The sequence below is a fragment of the Vanessa atalanta genome, chromosome Z (assembly GCF_905147765.1).
Source record: "Vanessa atalanta chromosome Z, ilVanAtal1.2, whole genome shotgun sequence".
NCBI lineage: Eukaryota > Metazoa > Arthropoda > Insecta > Lepidoptera > Nymphalidae > Vanessa > Vanessa atalanta.
In genome coordinates, this window is record NC_061902.1 from 3528486 (window position 1) to 3547793 (window position 19308).

Sequence of the window (19308 nt, forward strand, 5' to 3'; positions counted from 1 at the left end):
AAAGTGAACTGCATTAAAGTTGAAGTTCAGCCCCCTTATGTTGCAGAAGTGTAAACGAGGGTGGAAGGGGTTGCAATATGATGCCAGCTCCACTTGTCCCGAGTAGTGGTGAGCGCAAAATTGCCCAAGAATTTTGAGGACAGACTAGACATCCCTGCTCAGGATGTATATCCTGAGCATGGATGCCCAGAGATGGACTCTCCACCTCAATCACTGATGGTATCATGGTTTAATTGAATAAATTAAATGTATTTTATTAATAATGGGAAAATATTAAAGATTACATTTACATATCTTTTACGGAAGAAAAAACTCTTTCTTACGACACTTTATCTATTTCTGCAACTTATCGAGGATTACGAATTAGAATCCTATAACAGTGATACGCCTATTATAATATATTATCATTACTTCACAAAATAGATTTTTTAAATGCGTTACATACTTTTTTCTGTGACTTTAATTAAATCATAATAACAAACATACTGTAATTTTGGGTATACTTTACATCCAATTACAACGTGCCACATTAGAAGTTTCCTTTCGCATGTAATTATTTATAGCACTTAAAAGATTTGATAAAGTAAGTCAATTGCGCAACCGTAAACATTGTCAATTTCCAAGCCTCAGGCTGCTTCTGAGAACTTGACAAACAAATATATTAAGTTGTCTGTAACAAAAATATACTCGTTGGGAGTCCTGGAGGTATCAGTCTTATCAACCAATCACTAGACCAATGCGGATCTAAAGTATTATAATAATACTTTAAAACTAGCAATCCATCATATTCCAATATAAAATAGTTTTCACTTTGACTGTTGATCGCATAAAATAAAAAGATTAACATAACCTCCTTCTCAGTTCTTCTCTTATGAAGGTTTGCAGCTTATTTAAACACTCTTCTATAATGAGAATTGGCAGACATACAATTGCAAATTTAATTCCACAAACTTCGTTTAACATTCATGTGGTCACAGAGCCATTCAAATTGGTCACTTCCCTTATGATAAACTCCTAACAAAGAGACCGAACTGAAGTTTATGAAATCACATTGACAATCCGCCCGTTTCGTAGCGTAACCAGAAATGCGTCAGACAAAAAATTATGCTTTGTGAGAAGTTTAAAACTGCCCAATAGATGCTCATTAAGGTCGCGGGTCTTGAACGGAGCGTCAACAACTGTCAGCGTTATTTTGCCGATCACTAAAACCGTCATGCAGAGTTATAACACTCTATTGATACATTCTAGTGACCATAATAGTTCATGTCAAGCTTGTTTGGGAATAGTACTCCGTGTCAAACTTGTTTCCGTACCTGATATGTTCACTACACGATCATGGTATGAAACTGTGTACACAAAATAGACTTGTCACAAACTGACACACTTGTTAGTGGTTAAAACTCTAGATGGTAAACACTATTTCATAAAAATCGTCAAAAACATTCTTAGAAGATTATTGTCTAGACAGCTCGATATATCAGATGCCTATAGACGCAAAATGTAAAAATAATGTGTTTGAAATAACAAAAGTCTACAAAAGGCTTAGTTCTGCCCTGTTATAGAGTTCTGACGAGAAAATCGGCAACGTGTTAACAAGTCCCTTTAGACATTATTAGGTTCAACAACTATTTATACTTTATTCACGGCAAAATAAACGGTTTCTGTTTTAGCTATTTATATTTCTATCAAAGGTATATAAATTCTGAAGATTAATTCCGTCATATTAATGAATAAAGTTTTATACAACATTGTTTCCAATTATGAAATAGCTGAGTAACGTTAAGTCGAAAACGAGAGACGATTGTCGTGGAAGAATTAAAGGGCATAATTCTGTAATTCCTTCTTCTCACCTAAATCGCGGCACCCAGATAAATTTTAGTAAAACGGGCTTTTTGATATTAAAATGTCATGAATTATTATTGAGTAAATAGATTTTAACTTCGGTCAATATAAATAAAACTACCGGACGCAATAGTAACAAGTAATCATCGAGTTCATTTTAGAATAAAATTGAATTATTCAATTAAGGTTCGCCTGGTTCGCTCTAGCAGAGAACATCAAGGCATATTCTAATATTACTCGATGTTCTTTGCGTAGGCGTCTTAAAGACTTACGTTATGAAGAAAATTATTTAAAAAATTTATTGGAAGTTTTTTCAAGAAATTAAAATAGATGAATTAAGCGTTGATTTGCGATATTCAAATGTCGTTTTTAAGTGCAAGCTAACCGTAATATAATTTGCTTTACATTCTACGTTCAGCAGTACAAACTATAGCTACATTTTGCCTCCATTTGATTTGGAATGGGTATCAAGCCAAGTCATCTTATTGGTTTCACGTAAATTAATTCTAGCTATAAACTTGTACAATCTTTAATTTTGACATCCCAAATCTTGTCTCAAAATATATTTACATAGGGTATACGTGGTTGCATTTATTTCAGGTCAAAGATCAAAATATCGTTTATTTTACACATTATTTGCAAATGTCTCGTATAATATTAAATTATTAATCAATATTTTAGAGAATAAAATTATCTACAACTTTTTTTAACACGCTTATATTAGCTTCATGTATCTAAGAAAATCTTGGAATCTTCATTTGACCCACTTCCTGGTCTTCGATTACGATGAAATTTTGAACACGCTGTGAGTTCTGCTGACAATACATGACTAGCTAAGAAACGTCATTACAAACCCAATATAGCGGCCTCCCCAAGATGGCGGACTGTCTGTTTGAAATCCATCCCCATGATATGGATATCAAATGAAAGAGTTTCAGGAATACGAAAAAAATTGTCACGTGACTTAAATCTCATATGGCGGACATCTAAGATGGCGGACAGGCTATTAGAAATGCACCCCCAACCCTTTCATTTAATACCCCATGGGTATTAAATGAAAGCTTTTGTAATTTTTGGTGCGTGCTAAAACCGTGTTTTATAGTTTTTTAAGCTATTTTATTTTCATTATCACTTGGTTTATCTATGTAGAGGATAATTTTATTATCTTTGTAATTATTATTTTTTTCATTAATAAACAATCTATCCGGTTAATAACCTATTGATGTAATTAAGAAATCATCATCTACGTTATAACTAATACGTCAAGTTAACGAAATAAATCCGTGTAACTGCAACTGCAAGGGTTTATTTAGTCAATTAAATAAGCCACCAACAAGTGCAGCAGCTCTAGAACATCCTCTCAGACCTAACAACAAATGGACAAAAATATTTTTTTCAAAAATTTTACAATAATATCATTTTAAATATCAAAATTGCCTAATTTTATTTGTTTTTAGTTACGACTCCTGGATCTTAAAGGAAAATGTTATCTTTTCATATGCTAATTCATTTCGTATTTGGCGTTGTACGAAAAATCACGAATCGGATCGGCACAAGTCGGATTAATTTGCCTAATACCTACCGCATTGGTGCAGCGTGATAGAATAAGAACCAAGCTTTCTCTTCTCAACGAGAGTGGGCCATAACCTAGCAGTGGGACACATAGTTGTTACTTTACTTTACATATTTGAAATGGGCACACTTACTTCGTCATTGTAGTAACAATTTCTCTCTTCAGCTCGGAAGGATTTAATACCGGACGTTGTGTAAGTCCGTTCCGGGGACACGGCGATCATCACTTCGGTTGCTGGATTCGCCATTCGAACGGGTGAATCCAAGTCGGGGACATTGTATGCGTTATCTATGAACACCTGTCGAAAGATATAAAAACTATTTAGATGATAAAAATTCGTAGAGCTGGCATTGGTTGATTCAGATATAGATACTGCTATATAATACTAATTCAATTGTATTTAATCACCTATGTAACTCAACTGTCAGATTTGATTGACTAGAGTTACCTGCCATCGCGTCTCGGTGGAACCTACATTCTGGACCGATGGTAACCTTAAATTTAATTTAACTTGCAAGTCGATGATTCGAAAGTCCTTGCAAGAGACTACTTGAATAAAATGTAATTTGTATTTGTTTAATGGAATTAAAAAAAAAAGTAAAACTTGTGTTTGGACACGTGACGTATGTGCAATTTTTTATGGATCACAACTGTTCTAAAACCACGTTTATTTAAAAAAATACTCATTTTCCAATATCCGTGTTTTTGACCTAATCGTATGTTTTTTTTGAGAATAATACTTTCTTTTGCGTCATAATTCGCATGCACTTATTGCTTTTAATTTTCGTAGTCATCTTCGAGCTGCTTCTGCTTGACGCTAATCTGTGAAAACTTTTGCTGGTTTTGTTTTTCCTCCACCACTCACGCCATGCAAGCAGTTCAAACGCTTTAATACAAGATGTCCTATGCTTTTAACAACATTCCCTTGGGTCGTATCTTACGACGGCAACGTTTTGTGATAGGAATAGATGCTTCTATTGCATTTAATTTTCTCTTTTTTTTTTCACCTGTGGCTTTGCTCTTGGTTGAGAGGCTTGTCGTCATAATCCTTCCTTGTAATTCAAATTTGCAACTTAAACTTCATACCAAATATCATTAAATTTTGTTTAGTAGTTTAAGAGCAACAAACAGACAGACTACAGACAGAATTAATTTCGCAATCAGAATTCATAGTATAGATTCGCTTAAATAGAAGAGTTAATACAAAATTCATAACACCTTCAATTCATCTCCCGTTCAGGAAGGAGGATTTAGCAAATCTATCGAAGAAATATTTTTTTTATTCCCGCGGGGAAGTCTGCGGTGCGTCTACGGTCTACCACCGTGGTCGTTTGTGTTAGTTTTATAAAATTAGGTGAACTTCAATAATTAACATTTGGAAATATCATCGTAGTTATTAAAATGTTTATACTAATGTTGTTTTTCTGTTTGTTTAAACGTGCTTATCTCAGAATCTAACAATCCGATTTGATAATTCTTTTTGCGTTGAATAGCCCATTTATTGATGAAGATTATACGTGTAGACAATACAAAATTATGATTACACTAAACAGACAATGGCATGTAATAAACTTAAATAAACAAAATACTTTTTAATACAATAAATTTAAAAAGAATTCTCCTCGTTAATCTACAGAATTATATTTAATCAAGAAATTATTTAAAAAATATATATAAGTATAAATGTTTATATAGTCACAAATATGATAAAGTCGGACTATCACTAGCAGTTTCTGGGAGGATGGGAAACTGTATCATAGACAATATTCATTATGATTTATGGTATCATATATCATTTATGATATCATAGTCTGTATGATTAATGACTTAGCAACTGAACCGACCGCTTATAAAATTAACAAAGATTATCGGAACTGTATATTTTTTTTTTTTTTTGTAAAACAAACACTATTGTCAATTTAATAAATCAATTAATACAAGGACCTAAACCACAAAGTTTCCATATAAAAATAATATAGACGGTAAAATCTGTTAGAGCGGTTAGAATCGCAGATAGCAGCTTATATCGGTAACTAACTGAACCCGTGGCTTCGACCCGAACCCGCATGAAATTTAAAAAACTTACAGCAGGAAAACCTACACCCCAATTTTACCCCCTCCAGGGGTGAAATTAAAATAATGTAGCATTTGTTCTTACCGGTTATACGGTACTCAAACAATAAAAGTGAAAAGAACATACATATTTTTGTCCCTAAAATAATTCTGATGAAAATCTTTATTTGTAAACTTTTTTATTGATGTGATATAAACTATAAATAGCACAATGAAATAATGATATACGTAATACTTTATCTTTTAAAAGAGTTCTCCATATAAAACCATAAATTAAATATAGATTGTTCATACAAGTAGCTTAAGTATAATTTAACAAAAGATTATCATTTCTTTTGTATCAACATCCGGAATCTATCTTTAGTCAAACGAGCTAATTTAAGATCGCTTTCTGCGTTAAATATTATTTTTATTAAATAATACTATTAAAATTAATAATTATTAAATGAAATGATTGTTTATTAGTTTTCCCTAATTATACATTATTTCAACTACTATGAATCGTCCCGTTTCGAAGCATATTTGTATTTTATTGAGACCACAATCACAATTTACCAGATATTTTGACATTTATGGTCAACTCTAAGCAGCGCTCCTTGTATCCTGATGTTATATATTCAAAAGCATTATTCAATCAACAGGCTATATAATTTTAAAACAATTTTTTAAATCGGGTTGCTATTATTACTGCAATCACACCTATAAATTCTTAAGCTTTGTAATATTTAGTATGTATTATCTTTAAATTGCTTTTGAAATTTATCACCTCCTTCATATCAAAGTGTGTATATCAAATTGTATGAAACAGACATATAATAATGATACTTTTAATGTATAAATTAAGTGATAATACAACTTTAAGCCTTAGTATAATAATTTTCCCGATAATAACTTATAAGGCTGAGTTCACCATAATCCGCGTTTTTCCTGTCCACCTGATAAATACTTAGGAAGTTCATGGTTCAAAACACAATACTTTGCATTAATTTTACTAAAAAACAATCTATTAACTAGAGAGAAAATTATACATTTCATTTTATAATGGATGGATTACAATCTCAACTTGAATAACTATTTGGTTGAGTTATACGAGGATGATAAGAAACCCGTGTGTAATGTACTCCAATCGGACCCGTCCCCAAGTAGTGAATAGGAAAATGTCATAAAAATTTGATGGCACCTGATTAATCTTGTGTAAAGCCAAACTAGCTGGCTTGGGCCAGCCGCAAAGCTTTTCGATGTGACCAACCAGACCAGAGGTGGTACAAAGCCATCCACAAAGAAGAAGAAAGGGAAGAGAAAAGGCTGAATCATGGCAACGACCCATCCACCGGACAGTCAAACTTGACAATTATGGGTTGCGGACTTTCCCGAGGCACCATAGTTTGTCAAGTTTGACTCTACTTTGAGTAGGTCAATTACGAGAAGACGAAGTCGGTTACGAAGGCCAATTGCGAGGTTGAGAACAGTTCGATCTATGTTAAAATAATTTATCTTGTAGGAAGGTCCACTATATAAAATTAAGAAATTAGATACTTATCTAAACAAAAAGGAAGTGGTTAATGACTTCATGGTCCCTCTACTTAATATTTTCACATTGTTGACCTTTGGCCTATTATTATGCCTGAGTTCGAACACTTGATTCAACATGGTTATCAATCACGTGGCCATCATTGTAAGTTAGGACAGAAAATTTAAATGAAGTGTAAACTTTAGGATTACAAATTTAAAAAAAAGTCTTATCAGGAAATATTTTGCCAAATCTTTTACTACTATTATTATACGCCAATATATACTTTCAATCTAATTACTTTATTTACATTAACTCTTACATAATCAATGTCGGCACTGATATGTTTATTTCCAAAGCAAAATTCCAATAACACTTACCAATGATCCAAGGGAAGCAAAGCTGGTACTATAATAATCAGTTGGATCCGTTTTCAGAATTGTCGTTAGTGCAGTCTGATAGCCGCAGGACGCAACTCGCCTCGGTGTTGGAAAACGGAATGATCTTATCCTGTTAAATTGATAATAGTATATTTATTCCAAACTAAAATCAAATTGCAAGAACGCATTGTCCCGAAGAACAAGATGCAAGTGCACCCTAGAAGATGATTGTGAGAAGTCAGACAGTGATATTGGTTGATTATAATAAATATAAAGGATACACTTGGTGGTAGGGCTTTGTGCAAGCCCGCCTGGGTAGGTACCGCCCACTCATCAGACATTCTACCGCCAAACAGCATTACTCTGTATTATTGTGTTCCGGTTTGAAGGATAAGAACAATTGCCAATGTAACTACATGCACATGGGACATAACATCCCAGTTCCCAAAGTTGGAGGCACATTGGCGATATAAGGAATGGTTAATACTTTTTAAAGAGCTATTGTCTATGGGTCATCATATACCATAAAAAAAAGAACCGTAATAAAATAGCATTTCACGAAATTAATTCTTAAAGTATAACGCATTAGAATGGATGACATAGAAACTTAATCGGATTAAATTTTAATCCATTACAACATATAAGAATCGTAGTAATTTACATCCTTGTATAGATATAGGTATACACATACTGAGCGTCTCGGCAAATATTGAGAATGAGTAAAACGGAATAATACCAGGGATACGGCATCAATACCTTATTATCTCTTTTCTCATTGAATGCTCTCCAAGATCGAAAGAGTAAAATCAACGTCACGTTCTCGCTTTTTATCTCCAGAACCATCAGTGGTAGATAAAAAATGAATAGGACCTAAATTGTAGAGCGTAAATGAAGCAACAAAAAGGAATCTTATCATAAAATTCGTATCACGATGCACAGACGAGTTATCAAAAAAAACGAAATTCAACCCCTTTTTCAAGATCACGGGAACGCGAGGTCGATAATTTCAAGTTAAACTTTTCCAGGCTGATTTTCGGATATGCTGTAGGGGTCTACAACATTATCCAAAAATTCTTCTCGATTCATTTACATTTCTAAATGTCTTAAATTACTGGAGATTAAAAACAATCCATCCATATTGTTTCGACGGTTTAAAATCTGGCTGTTATAGTATAAACTAATGGTGCTTACGCTTTATACATTACCCGGTAACATACATACATATAACACCAGGGAAATCTCTGCCGGCTTAAATTAGTATCATTACAATTTTACTGGTACAATCTTTTTCAATTGTGTTCGCGTAATCATTTAAACAGAAACGAATTAAACCTTACTCGTTATCAGGATCATCAACGGCGTAGTAATTGAAGGTGCAGCAAAGGTTAACACTTGTAAATATGTGCTGGAAGATCTGTTCGCAGCGGTACAGGGTGTTCTTCCACATACATCGCTCGATTAAGTTGCTACAGGACGACATCGGAGAGAGCTGGAAGGAAAGAATCTCATCATCATACAATTGTTGTGAAATATTTCTTTTAAATCAATAAAAGTGTAATAAAGAGTGTTCATTTAATAGGTTTTTTGACTTCACATGGTCTGCCGAAATTGTCGTTATAATTCCAACAGCCTCATTGTTCTTGATACTAGCTTATAAGGTAATAGATCCAAAAATCATGGGTTCAATCACACCCGTGGCTCAGAAAACACGTAAGAGCATTGTTCCTGTGCCCGATCTCCCTACTTTTGTACCGATTACCGTCCCATCGGGTTATAAGCGTGAACAGATAGATAACGTCATCACAGTTCACAGTTGAGAACAATTGACAACACAGTTAACAATATTTGACAAAGCAATTCAGATCCGTTGCATTAATCAGGAAACTATTATTATTTTATTATTTGCTAGGCGTAATCTAACTCTTAAAAATAAATTGATAAAATTGTTACTTCTGAGCTATTTCGTAACAATACACTCGAAACTCGACGTAGAACAAGATAGTGAAATGTTATAAAGTTATATTCGACATTTTGCGATCAGTACGAACATCTATTAGCCAATATGTTTCTCACTGAATAGCTATTAGAACTTACCAGTCTAAATAGACTTTCTATGGACATGTCGTTAAGGTCCAAAACGTCTTGCAGCTTGTGGAGGTCTCTCATCTGAGATGAATCGGCGTAGGTCGAGGAATGTATTAAAGGAGCGAACTTAAGAGTCTTGAATATAAAATCAGAGGTAATATTTTCCGGGAGTGTTCTGGCAACAAATATTTAAAATATTTATAAAACTAATTTAAAAATAGAACAGTTTCTTATCCTTAGAGCAAAATCATAACTAAAGAATAGTGTGATTATTATTCTATAAATAAATTATTTCTGTTATTTTATAAATTTAATAATAAATATCTTAATTTTACTTCAATTTTATCGTCATATTTTATTGATAAAGCATTTGTTGGTTTTTGTTATACATAAGCAGTAAATCTACTCTATCAAATAATTATAATAATATATCATTTGTAATAAAATTATTAAACCCGATTATAGTTGAAATATTTTGGAAAAACCATAAGATATTATATAAATGATATTAATGATCTTTTAAAAACTTCATGGTTCATCCTCGTATGAATTCAATATTTCATTCCTTTTATTTTATTTTTTTTTTTATTTTCAACCATACTAAAACAACTGCAAGACGAAATTTCTAAATAACTTTCTAACTATAGAATAAAAATATAATAAATTCAATGCGAATCATAAGTTTCAATGCATTCATTCAGAAATATATTTCATTTATAAGTTCTAAACTTAGTCAATGACTGCTTAATTGAGCTTATATGATGGGGAATCCAGAAGTGCCTAAAGTTACCCTCTACCCTGATATGTGTTAAGCGATGTTTCTGTGTATAAATATACTGACATGTTAGTAGAAAAGGCAAGGGCAGCTCGTCTTGATATCATGTTCAAATCACATATCGTTACTGCAGGAAACGGTACATCCCAAATAGCACCTTGAGTGCTCTCTATTACCTGAAAAGTTTAATTTCAAATTGTTACGTTACACTAAATAAAACATATACATACATTAACAGCCTGCAAATTTGCCACTGCTGGGCCAAGGCCTCCACTCCAATGCGGATTGATGGATACACATGTGCCAGAATTTCGTTGAAATTAGACACATGCAAGTTTCCTAGCGATGTTTTTCTTTACCACCGAGCACGAGATGAATTATAAACATAAATTAAGTACATGAAAATTCAGTAGTGCTTGCGTATATATACATTAATTATTTTATCATTCATTCATCATCGCTTGTATTTCCCAGTCTATTATTTAGATCAATCGAGGGTCAAATCATACAATTGAATACATTAGGTACTGGTAACAAAGAAATTATTTTAAAAAATTTAGTCATTTAAGTACAAAGAAGAAATAAACACTAGACCAATTTCTTAAACTTATAATTCTTCTCATTTACGATCTACTTGCACATGTCATAGCAGACACGATGAATTAAATTTATTTCCGGTTTGATATATCACACCAAATTAGAAAGGACTACGCGCTTGCTCTTGATATGTTTGTCATTGGAACTACGACTCGCAAGCGCTAAAGGAAGCGATGGCTGGATGTTATGAAGCAGTACATGAGAGCCTATGGCCTTACACAGTGACACTAAAGACAGTGGACAGTAGATACTCGTAAGGCAGATCCTGGTAATAGCCGGAATTCATAAATGCCAGACTTAGCAAATGTCCTTAGACTTAGAAAAAAAAGCAAATTTTCATCCTAAGTGGCCCATATTTAAATTTAAACTGATAATTATGAAGCTCCTGTATTTCAAATCTTTTTTTATTAACAATATTTTTTTCTATCACCTGTAGCTATTAATGTATCCAGTCATATACGTAGCAATGGCGTGCAATACGTAAGAACCGACCAGCGAGTTGGAGATTACGGTTACTTTTTATAATTTAGATATGATTAACTACTCGACGTCATTTATTTATCGTGGTTGGATTAAGATGTCGATGCCTAAAGACAGGTCCGTGCTCCTCGCATGATCATTTATAGCGTTCACTCTATACTCAACGATTATCGTCTTTTTATATTTTGCATGACTTTGCTTTAATTTAATATGACATATCGCTTCTGATAATTGATTATTAATATTATCGTTAGACGGTTGAATTATTTTAGGCATTAGGCAGTATAGACCTAAGACACCCTAGGCCACCAAATATTGAAAAATAAGGTATTAAAATATCTTCTTAGTGAAACAGTTGAAAGGAAATATTTCTCCTATTCAAATGGGGTACCTTCGCATTGTAGTCAAAAACGTAATAATTATAAATAATGCTACGTTGTAATAGAAAATATATTTAATAGGAAGTTAGAAAAGAATAATGGGACCCTGAGACGTGTGTTGCTCTCACCCCGAATGTTTAATCCGGTTCTGTCGTTGCGTTTTTTACGAATATATTTTTAAAGTCTGGTTTTCATTAAATTATTAAAAATAAAATATTAATAAGATAATTAGGGATGCATCGATACGGCTTTTTGCCGATACGATACCGATACCGATACTCTTAGAAAAATATCGGCGATACCGATACCGATACACTTATCGAATTTAAATAAAGGTAAAATAAATGTAAGTAGACATGTTGAATGTTTTTATTTAAAAAAATATATATATATATATAAAACTTTACAGACTTGGAATGTGAATATTGGTAATTAAGCTCAGTAATTAAGGTTCATTAATGAGAGTTAGTAACTAAAAATACATTAATCAAATTAAAAAACAAAGTAATATCTCTTTTGCAACGAAAATTTGTCATTTTCGTTGCAAACGAGATAATACAACAAAACAAGAGGCGCGTTTACATTACTTTTTTAAAACATATAATTTGAACAGTATCGGCCAGAAAAATATCGCCGATACCGATATATCGGAAAACCTGCTGTATCGCCGATATATCGATATCGGTATCGGTATCGGATGCATCCCTAAAGATAATATATAACATTTCAATAAACGTTTGCATTTTTGTCATGTCTTTATGTATAACCATAATTATAAAATGTAACTATTTATTTCTTTGCTAGTTCTTCTTAGTAGAGCCAACGTTGTGAATCGATACTAGCCTTAAAATTAGTTTATTTTTTATAATGACTTTAATATTACAAGACCGTAACAATAACATTCAAACTGATACAAGGTTTTGAGTTTCAACAAAAGTTTTATTAAGCTTTTTATAAACGTATAACACAACTAATCATTTATACATAATTATTTATAATTTCTGAGAAGTTTAGTATATATGATTTATGAGAATATATTTGGTTTAGTAAATGTAATAGTACGCAAAGTTTAATTGATCTAATTTGTCGGTATTCAAAATAATGCTTTCCAATCTGTAAATTTAAAAAGTTAGTCAAAGTAATAAAATATAGCAATTGTAAAAAACTAACAATATATTTTGCTTCATTGAATGATATAACTTAGATTTGGACAATTATTAAAGCCCCATATTTAGAAATATAAAGCTAATAATTTATTTATTTTTTACTTATCCAACTCGAACCCTATTTAATCGGTAATCATTATTAGAAATAAGGTCAGCATAGAAACCTACCCTAAAAATTTGATCAGTGACGACAGACTGACAGATCTGTAATACTTGCTTTAGTATATTATCGATGTCTCGACATTATCGCGTCTACGTATCTCAGTCATAAAATGTTGGAAACCGAATTATTACATAGACAGACAACACATTGTATCCTTTAAATGACTTTTTTTTTTTAAATGTCAATGTCACGTCTGTTGTTGTTGTGATGTCGGCGCAGCCTTTCTCTAACGTTCAGCTCTATCACTGGACGTAGCCTTTACCTTCATCCAACGTTTATTTCGTTCACCAAATCTATTAAAAGTGCATCACACCATACGAGAACTCTTCTTATCGCAAATAACGTTACATATATAATAATAATCGGTTATGGATTAAGAAGTCGCATTTTAGATAAGGAAATCAAGGAAGGAGACTCTGTATAAATATAGTACTCAATACCGGAATGAGAAATTGAATGAGAAAATGAGAAAAAAAAGAAATGAAAGAATATTGACAGACGGTATTACGGTTATTAAATACAATAAAAAAACTTACGGTAACAATTGGGTTCCTGGCATACCACCTGTAGGCTGTGATGACAAAGAATGCCGCACAAATCACGCTTATAAAAACTGCGAGACCCCACACACTTCTGGCAAAAGAATCCACTTTTAATATCTTTGCTTATTTTTTTTTTTAAATGCATAGTTATACTGTCTTACTATATAATACAATCAGTTTTGAAAGTATTAACTCGTATTGCGCTTTTAATACCGCACGACGCATGTCTCTCTTTTGTATACATATGTATATCAAAAATAATTCATAAGACTCTAAAACTGCTCGTCATAATTGATAAGTATTAAAGTAAAACATAATTGCAGATTGAAATTAATTTATATAATATATTGGACACTACAACTTATTTATAAAGTTATATACTGGATCGAGATTTTCTCTTATCAATTAATCAGCGTTAGTAATGTTAACGGCCAAAACGCAGACTTTATCCTACACCCTTACGGAACCATTAACTTCAATTATATTATCGCAACTGTTAAGAAGGAAGCGAACTCATAGATCAGTAGAAACGTCTCAGCTTTTGTAACAAACTTGTATTTTACTTAAGCGCAGGTATACATATATATACATATAAAAAACCACACATTCAAATTTGACCTTGAATTTTATCCCCTTCAGAAATTATTAATTACGCGACGTATATGAATACAGCATCTTAATATTACTGTTTTATATTCTTCTGCTAGCTGTACCATTAATTCCGAGCATTTTTAATTCATACTGAACCTTTTTGCAAGACCAAATACAGTAAACATTAAAACTAAGGAGGAGTAAGGAGCAATCATCGTCGTATAAGTACAATATTAAGTTCCATAATTAAAAAAAAAACTACAAACAAACCTTTCCGTAACAGTCAGCTCTTCCATAGCGATATATTTAAATCCATGAAGATCTGTTCTCTTGCAAAATTCCGTGAATTTCTTAACGCAGTAATTCCATCTGGACAGTCTTTTCGGAGAAGGCAAGAAGTTGTTCTTAACTTTCATTATAACACGTTTGTTTTTACTGTAATTAACCATTTCATTAAATTAATGAAACATAATCTAACGTACGAAGTGACCGACCAATCGACTGTCCATCCAGAATGAATAATAGGTGTGAAATGTCATACGAACATATGCCCGTAATTATAAGGCTTTGATCGAACAGATACGTCAACCATGTATAAAATAGGAGGGGTCGTGAAAACTATCGTTTAATAATTAAAAAAAATTAAAGACAATATTTACTTCGATATAAACCGAACAATTTCGATAAGTACATGCTAAATATACTCTTGAACCAAAAACTTCCAGATAATCTACGAATATTTTCAACTGTTTCAACTGTCTTCATTTGTTTTTGTGTTTTCAACGCAAGAAATTTATACTCAAACACGATAATAGTAAACGATCACTCATTGTATAATATATATATTGGCAAAAAAATAATTGTATACCATAGAATTAAAATATACGGAATAATTGTAAATATCGCGTAGAACATTTAAGGAAAATTATTTATGGTTCTCATTTATCAAGATAAATAATCGAATGCTATCATTAAAAACACATAAAAAACAATAAACTCGGTGTTATTAATAATTCAAGTAGCTTTACATTGTACCGTATACGGTATTTAAACCCGCGTCCTCGATGGCATATCATTAAATATTCATACTAAATATTTCAATCGGTGTATTTAATTTGAAAAGTAAACACGAAAAAATATACCAGTATTTAGTAATTATTTATCTATTGCACTATTCGTGTACCATTTAACGTTTTATGACTTTATTCAGGACAAAACCGGTTCGAACCGGTCACTTCGAACATGAGGGACGGTAATTTATGAAAGCCATGCAACCTACGACCTTAACTGAGGTCTAAATACAATTACATGTGCCACTTATAAATTTGAAGTTCAAGTTCATACCATTTTTGTAAAAGGTAAATTCGCTAATTAAATTTGATACAAAGGTATTATTTGGTACAAAGGTATTATTTGTACATATTCGTAGATTTTCTTGAAGGTTATGTCTATGTTGTATAATTATAAAAGAGTTTATAGAGAGTATATGATGTACAAGTAATAATTACTCAGTCTTTTGTCAATTAGATAAGTTTATTTCTAATTTTGAAACATCACTTTCAACTCATAATAAAAACATGTAATGTGGGATTATTTATTAATCTCTACATTTTTGTACATTTATATATTACAGATTTATAATCTGTATTTTGTGAACACATACAAGCATCATTTTATTCATTTATCTTATAGTAAAATATTTATAAAATTTTATTTTATAATACAAATATAACTATAAATTTTATACATTCAAAGTAAATATAAAATATTAACTCTAAAAAGGACCCTACGTATCATGATTAAGGCCATATGGCATTTTAAAATGTATGAATATTTAAAACTATTATGTAGTTTGCCACGCCTGGCAATCTCATGGGAGACTAGCCAAGTACGCAGGACAAATTATAATGCACACAGAAAAACCCAATAACTTTTTATCAGACCGATCTGGGTGTTTGAACCCAGAACCTAGGCACCTGCGACTTCATATCTTTCCACAATACCAACGAGGCAGGCCTCGTTAAAACTTTATTATCTAGGTAAATGCGGGGTGTATTTAATTATTAGTTATTGCGGATTACATAAGATAAAAAACAACTGTGCTATTCTGTAAGAACTCACTTCGTATCTCACTTGTAAAATTGTTGAAAGCAACTGACGGTGATACTATATCTTGTTGCGTGTATCGTTTAATGTTACAATATTTCGTCGCACATCAATCTTCGATCACGATCGTGTTCTGCGGTGAGCATCGAGTTCGTTATTACATAACAGTTTACTGGTATATATAAACAATACATACAGTATTTTCCTCCTTACATTTTATTAATACTTGTATAACTGATATTAACGGAACTTATATTCGAATTTTAAAAATGATTTAGATTCATCAATGTATAAAAACGTACTGTGTCTTTGGCTCGATTTCATAAAAGTGCAAACGCGGTTAATTCGGTACACATGGAATGCAAAGCACCTGTAATTTACTGACCAATCAAATCGTCTATCGATCAAAAATAATTTCAAGCACGAGATATAAATCTTATTTAAATCAAACCTTATTTATATGTTGCCATTAACATCATACATTACATTAACACACATACATACGTATATACATTCTATTTTTTAATTTTCAAATAATATATAATATCACAATTATTAAATATTCGAAATTCAATTACATTTAATTAAAAAATATATTTAGAGAAAGTTTCGTAACGAAATAATTATACCTGGTATTCCATTAAAATAAACATTAACTTGCCGAATACATTACCAATAAAAACAATGAGTACTAATCTATTTCTACGAGGCCGGTCGTAAATCATCCGAGCAAACTAGTTTAAACTGCATTGTTAGGCTATTAACCATGAGACATGGGAAAACTACTCATTCACAACACGTCTCATTTTTTCTCTTTCCCTCCTAAGAGACTAACTCACAACACTAGATGGCGCTCAGATCACCACAATAAAACACGTACCTAACTTTGCTAAAAGTTCTATAAAACGATAATTCTTTTTAGTTTAACTATTGCTTTGTTATTTAAATGTAAAAAAAAAAAGTAAAATATATTGATATTTAATATCAAAATGTTCGGATATGTTATTAATACGAAAGAAGAAAAAACCGCTAGGCAGTTTTTAATTATTTATTTAAATTGCAGGCAGACTATGATTCACTCGCGGTTTCAACTGTCATATCGATCCGACCTACTTACTGAACTTTTAGAACTAGATGCATGCAACCTGAGGCACGTGTAAATTACGCATGCGTATTGACATTGCGACTTATTGATACTATGAATTTGTTTTGCCATTTCGTTTTATATTTATACCTTAATATCGGTCAAATTATTTGCAAAAATAAACTTTCATCGTGTTTGTTTTTTATTTCCGGAATATTAATATTTGTATTAAGTCGACGTAAGTTACTACTAAAAGCTATACGAATAATTCTTATAAAGAAATGTTAATAATGAAGAGAATAAAATTAAAGGTACATGATTGGATCGCTTGGTCCAAAATATTATACAGCACGTATAGAAACTATTTTAACAAATTAGTTTTAACGCGACCTAATTGGGTTACGTATTTATACAACTAAAGCGTATTCCTATATTATTGTATTGGAGTAAATACAAATAAACAACTTTGACCTTGAATAGTTATGAAATCATTGTACTCGATTTTGAAATTGATTTATATTGATTATTCGCTATGGATCGAAAAATAATTTGTTCTGACGTCACTTAAGCTGTTATTAGAACTAGAATCGAAGTGCACAAAGGTATTTAAGTTTAATAATATTATTTAAGAAATATATATAGAAAATCTAAAGTTTGATTATTTTAACTTCTAACGCCATTGTAATAAGGTATAAATCGTGATATACTACCGTTTTATAAAAACACAGATTATACTAATACACATTAACATAAAATATAGCAAAATTTATAATAAAAACTCAGGACTTTATCAATCTAAATCAAAGCCCGAAACTATTTTACGAATTGAACAAAATTTAAATAGTATCTTTTCCTTCATCTACAGTATCGAAACGTAGTATCTTCAACGGATGTGATGCTTTACAGCATCTGCTACAAGTACATGAGAGGTGCTCGCTACTAGCCCTAATCGGTGGAGCTGTAGTTTTATTCGCAGTGAAAAATGACTTTTGCTCAAAGAATCTCACTAGCTCTTCTCAGATCTCAGTTATATCTTTTTGCTGTAGATTTTTGAGAAGCCTAATTAAATATTTGATATAAATCTGTATTATAATATAAAAAATTAAAAGTTATTAGTTAGACGTTAAGAATTCAAAACTACATGACTAATCGCGTGTTAACCTTTTACATTATAACGTTACAGGTCAGTCGCCATCTTTGAATTATTAATTTAACAAATAATTAAGTAAAATCAAGCAATACAATCACAAAGCTATTAATTGATATGATTGATATAAATTTAATCATTTTCATAAGAAAATTAAGCAGAATTAATTAATTTACTCTCGTAAACCATATATATATATATATATATATATTGAAAACATATGTTATATATAATGAGAAATATATAACACATAACTTATTTAAGAAAGCCGTTCTAAGAAAATCACACCACACTTACATAAATTCTAACAAATTTCTTTATATAAAGAATAATAATTAAATGATACATTAAAGGTACATCTCAATGAAAATTATATATTTAATATATAGTTAAAAACATATAACATATTTAATACCACCATACCCCCCCTTAGTAATACCATAAACCTTACTTCAACTATATCTCGCCTTATTTATTGAATTTAGTTCTTAAGTAATTGAATATAGAACTTAAAATTAACTGGCATATTTTAAAGCAATTAAAAATAAATTCATAACGTCAACCAAAATTAAAATACACAATTTGGGAGTATAAAAAAATATTATATAATTAAATCTTCTACTTAAAAATGTCAAATATAATTTTAGCCTTAATGGGGTTACTAAAAAACTGTCATGATAATATCTACATGTATCAAATTTAAGTTTATTTAATTTTTCTCTTAAAACATTAACTACGATATTGTAAATACAATTTAAAAATAAAAAGTGGCACAGTATTTTTTTTATATATTTATAAATAAAATAATCAGGTC

General features: G+C 31.3%; 1 protein-coding gene across 1 annotated transcript in view; it reads right to left on the reverse strand.

Moving 5' to 3' along the window:
• The window catches only part of LOC125076222 (sodium channel protein Nach-like), a 48301-nt gene extending 34655 nt beyond the window's left edge, over positions 1-13646 (reverse strand). The window contains exons 1-6 of the mRNA XM_047688285.1: positions 13561-13646; positions 10305-10414; positions 9473-9638; positions 8716-8867; positions 7379-7508; positions 3549-3713 (exon numbers count right to left, since the gene is read on the reverse strand). Coding sequence (XP_047544241.1) covers positions 3549-3713; positions 7379-7508; positions 8716-8867; positions 9473-9638; positions 10305-10345 — 654 coding nt within the window. The 5' untranslated portion in view covers positions 10346-10414; positions 13561-13646. The remainder of the gene's footprint in view (positions 1-3548; positions 3714-7378; positions 7509-8715; positions 8868-9472; positions 9639-10304; positions 10415-13560) is intronic.
• Positions 13647-19308: the final 5662 nt, after the last annotated feature.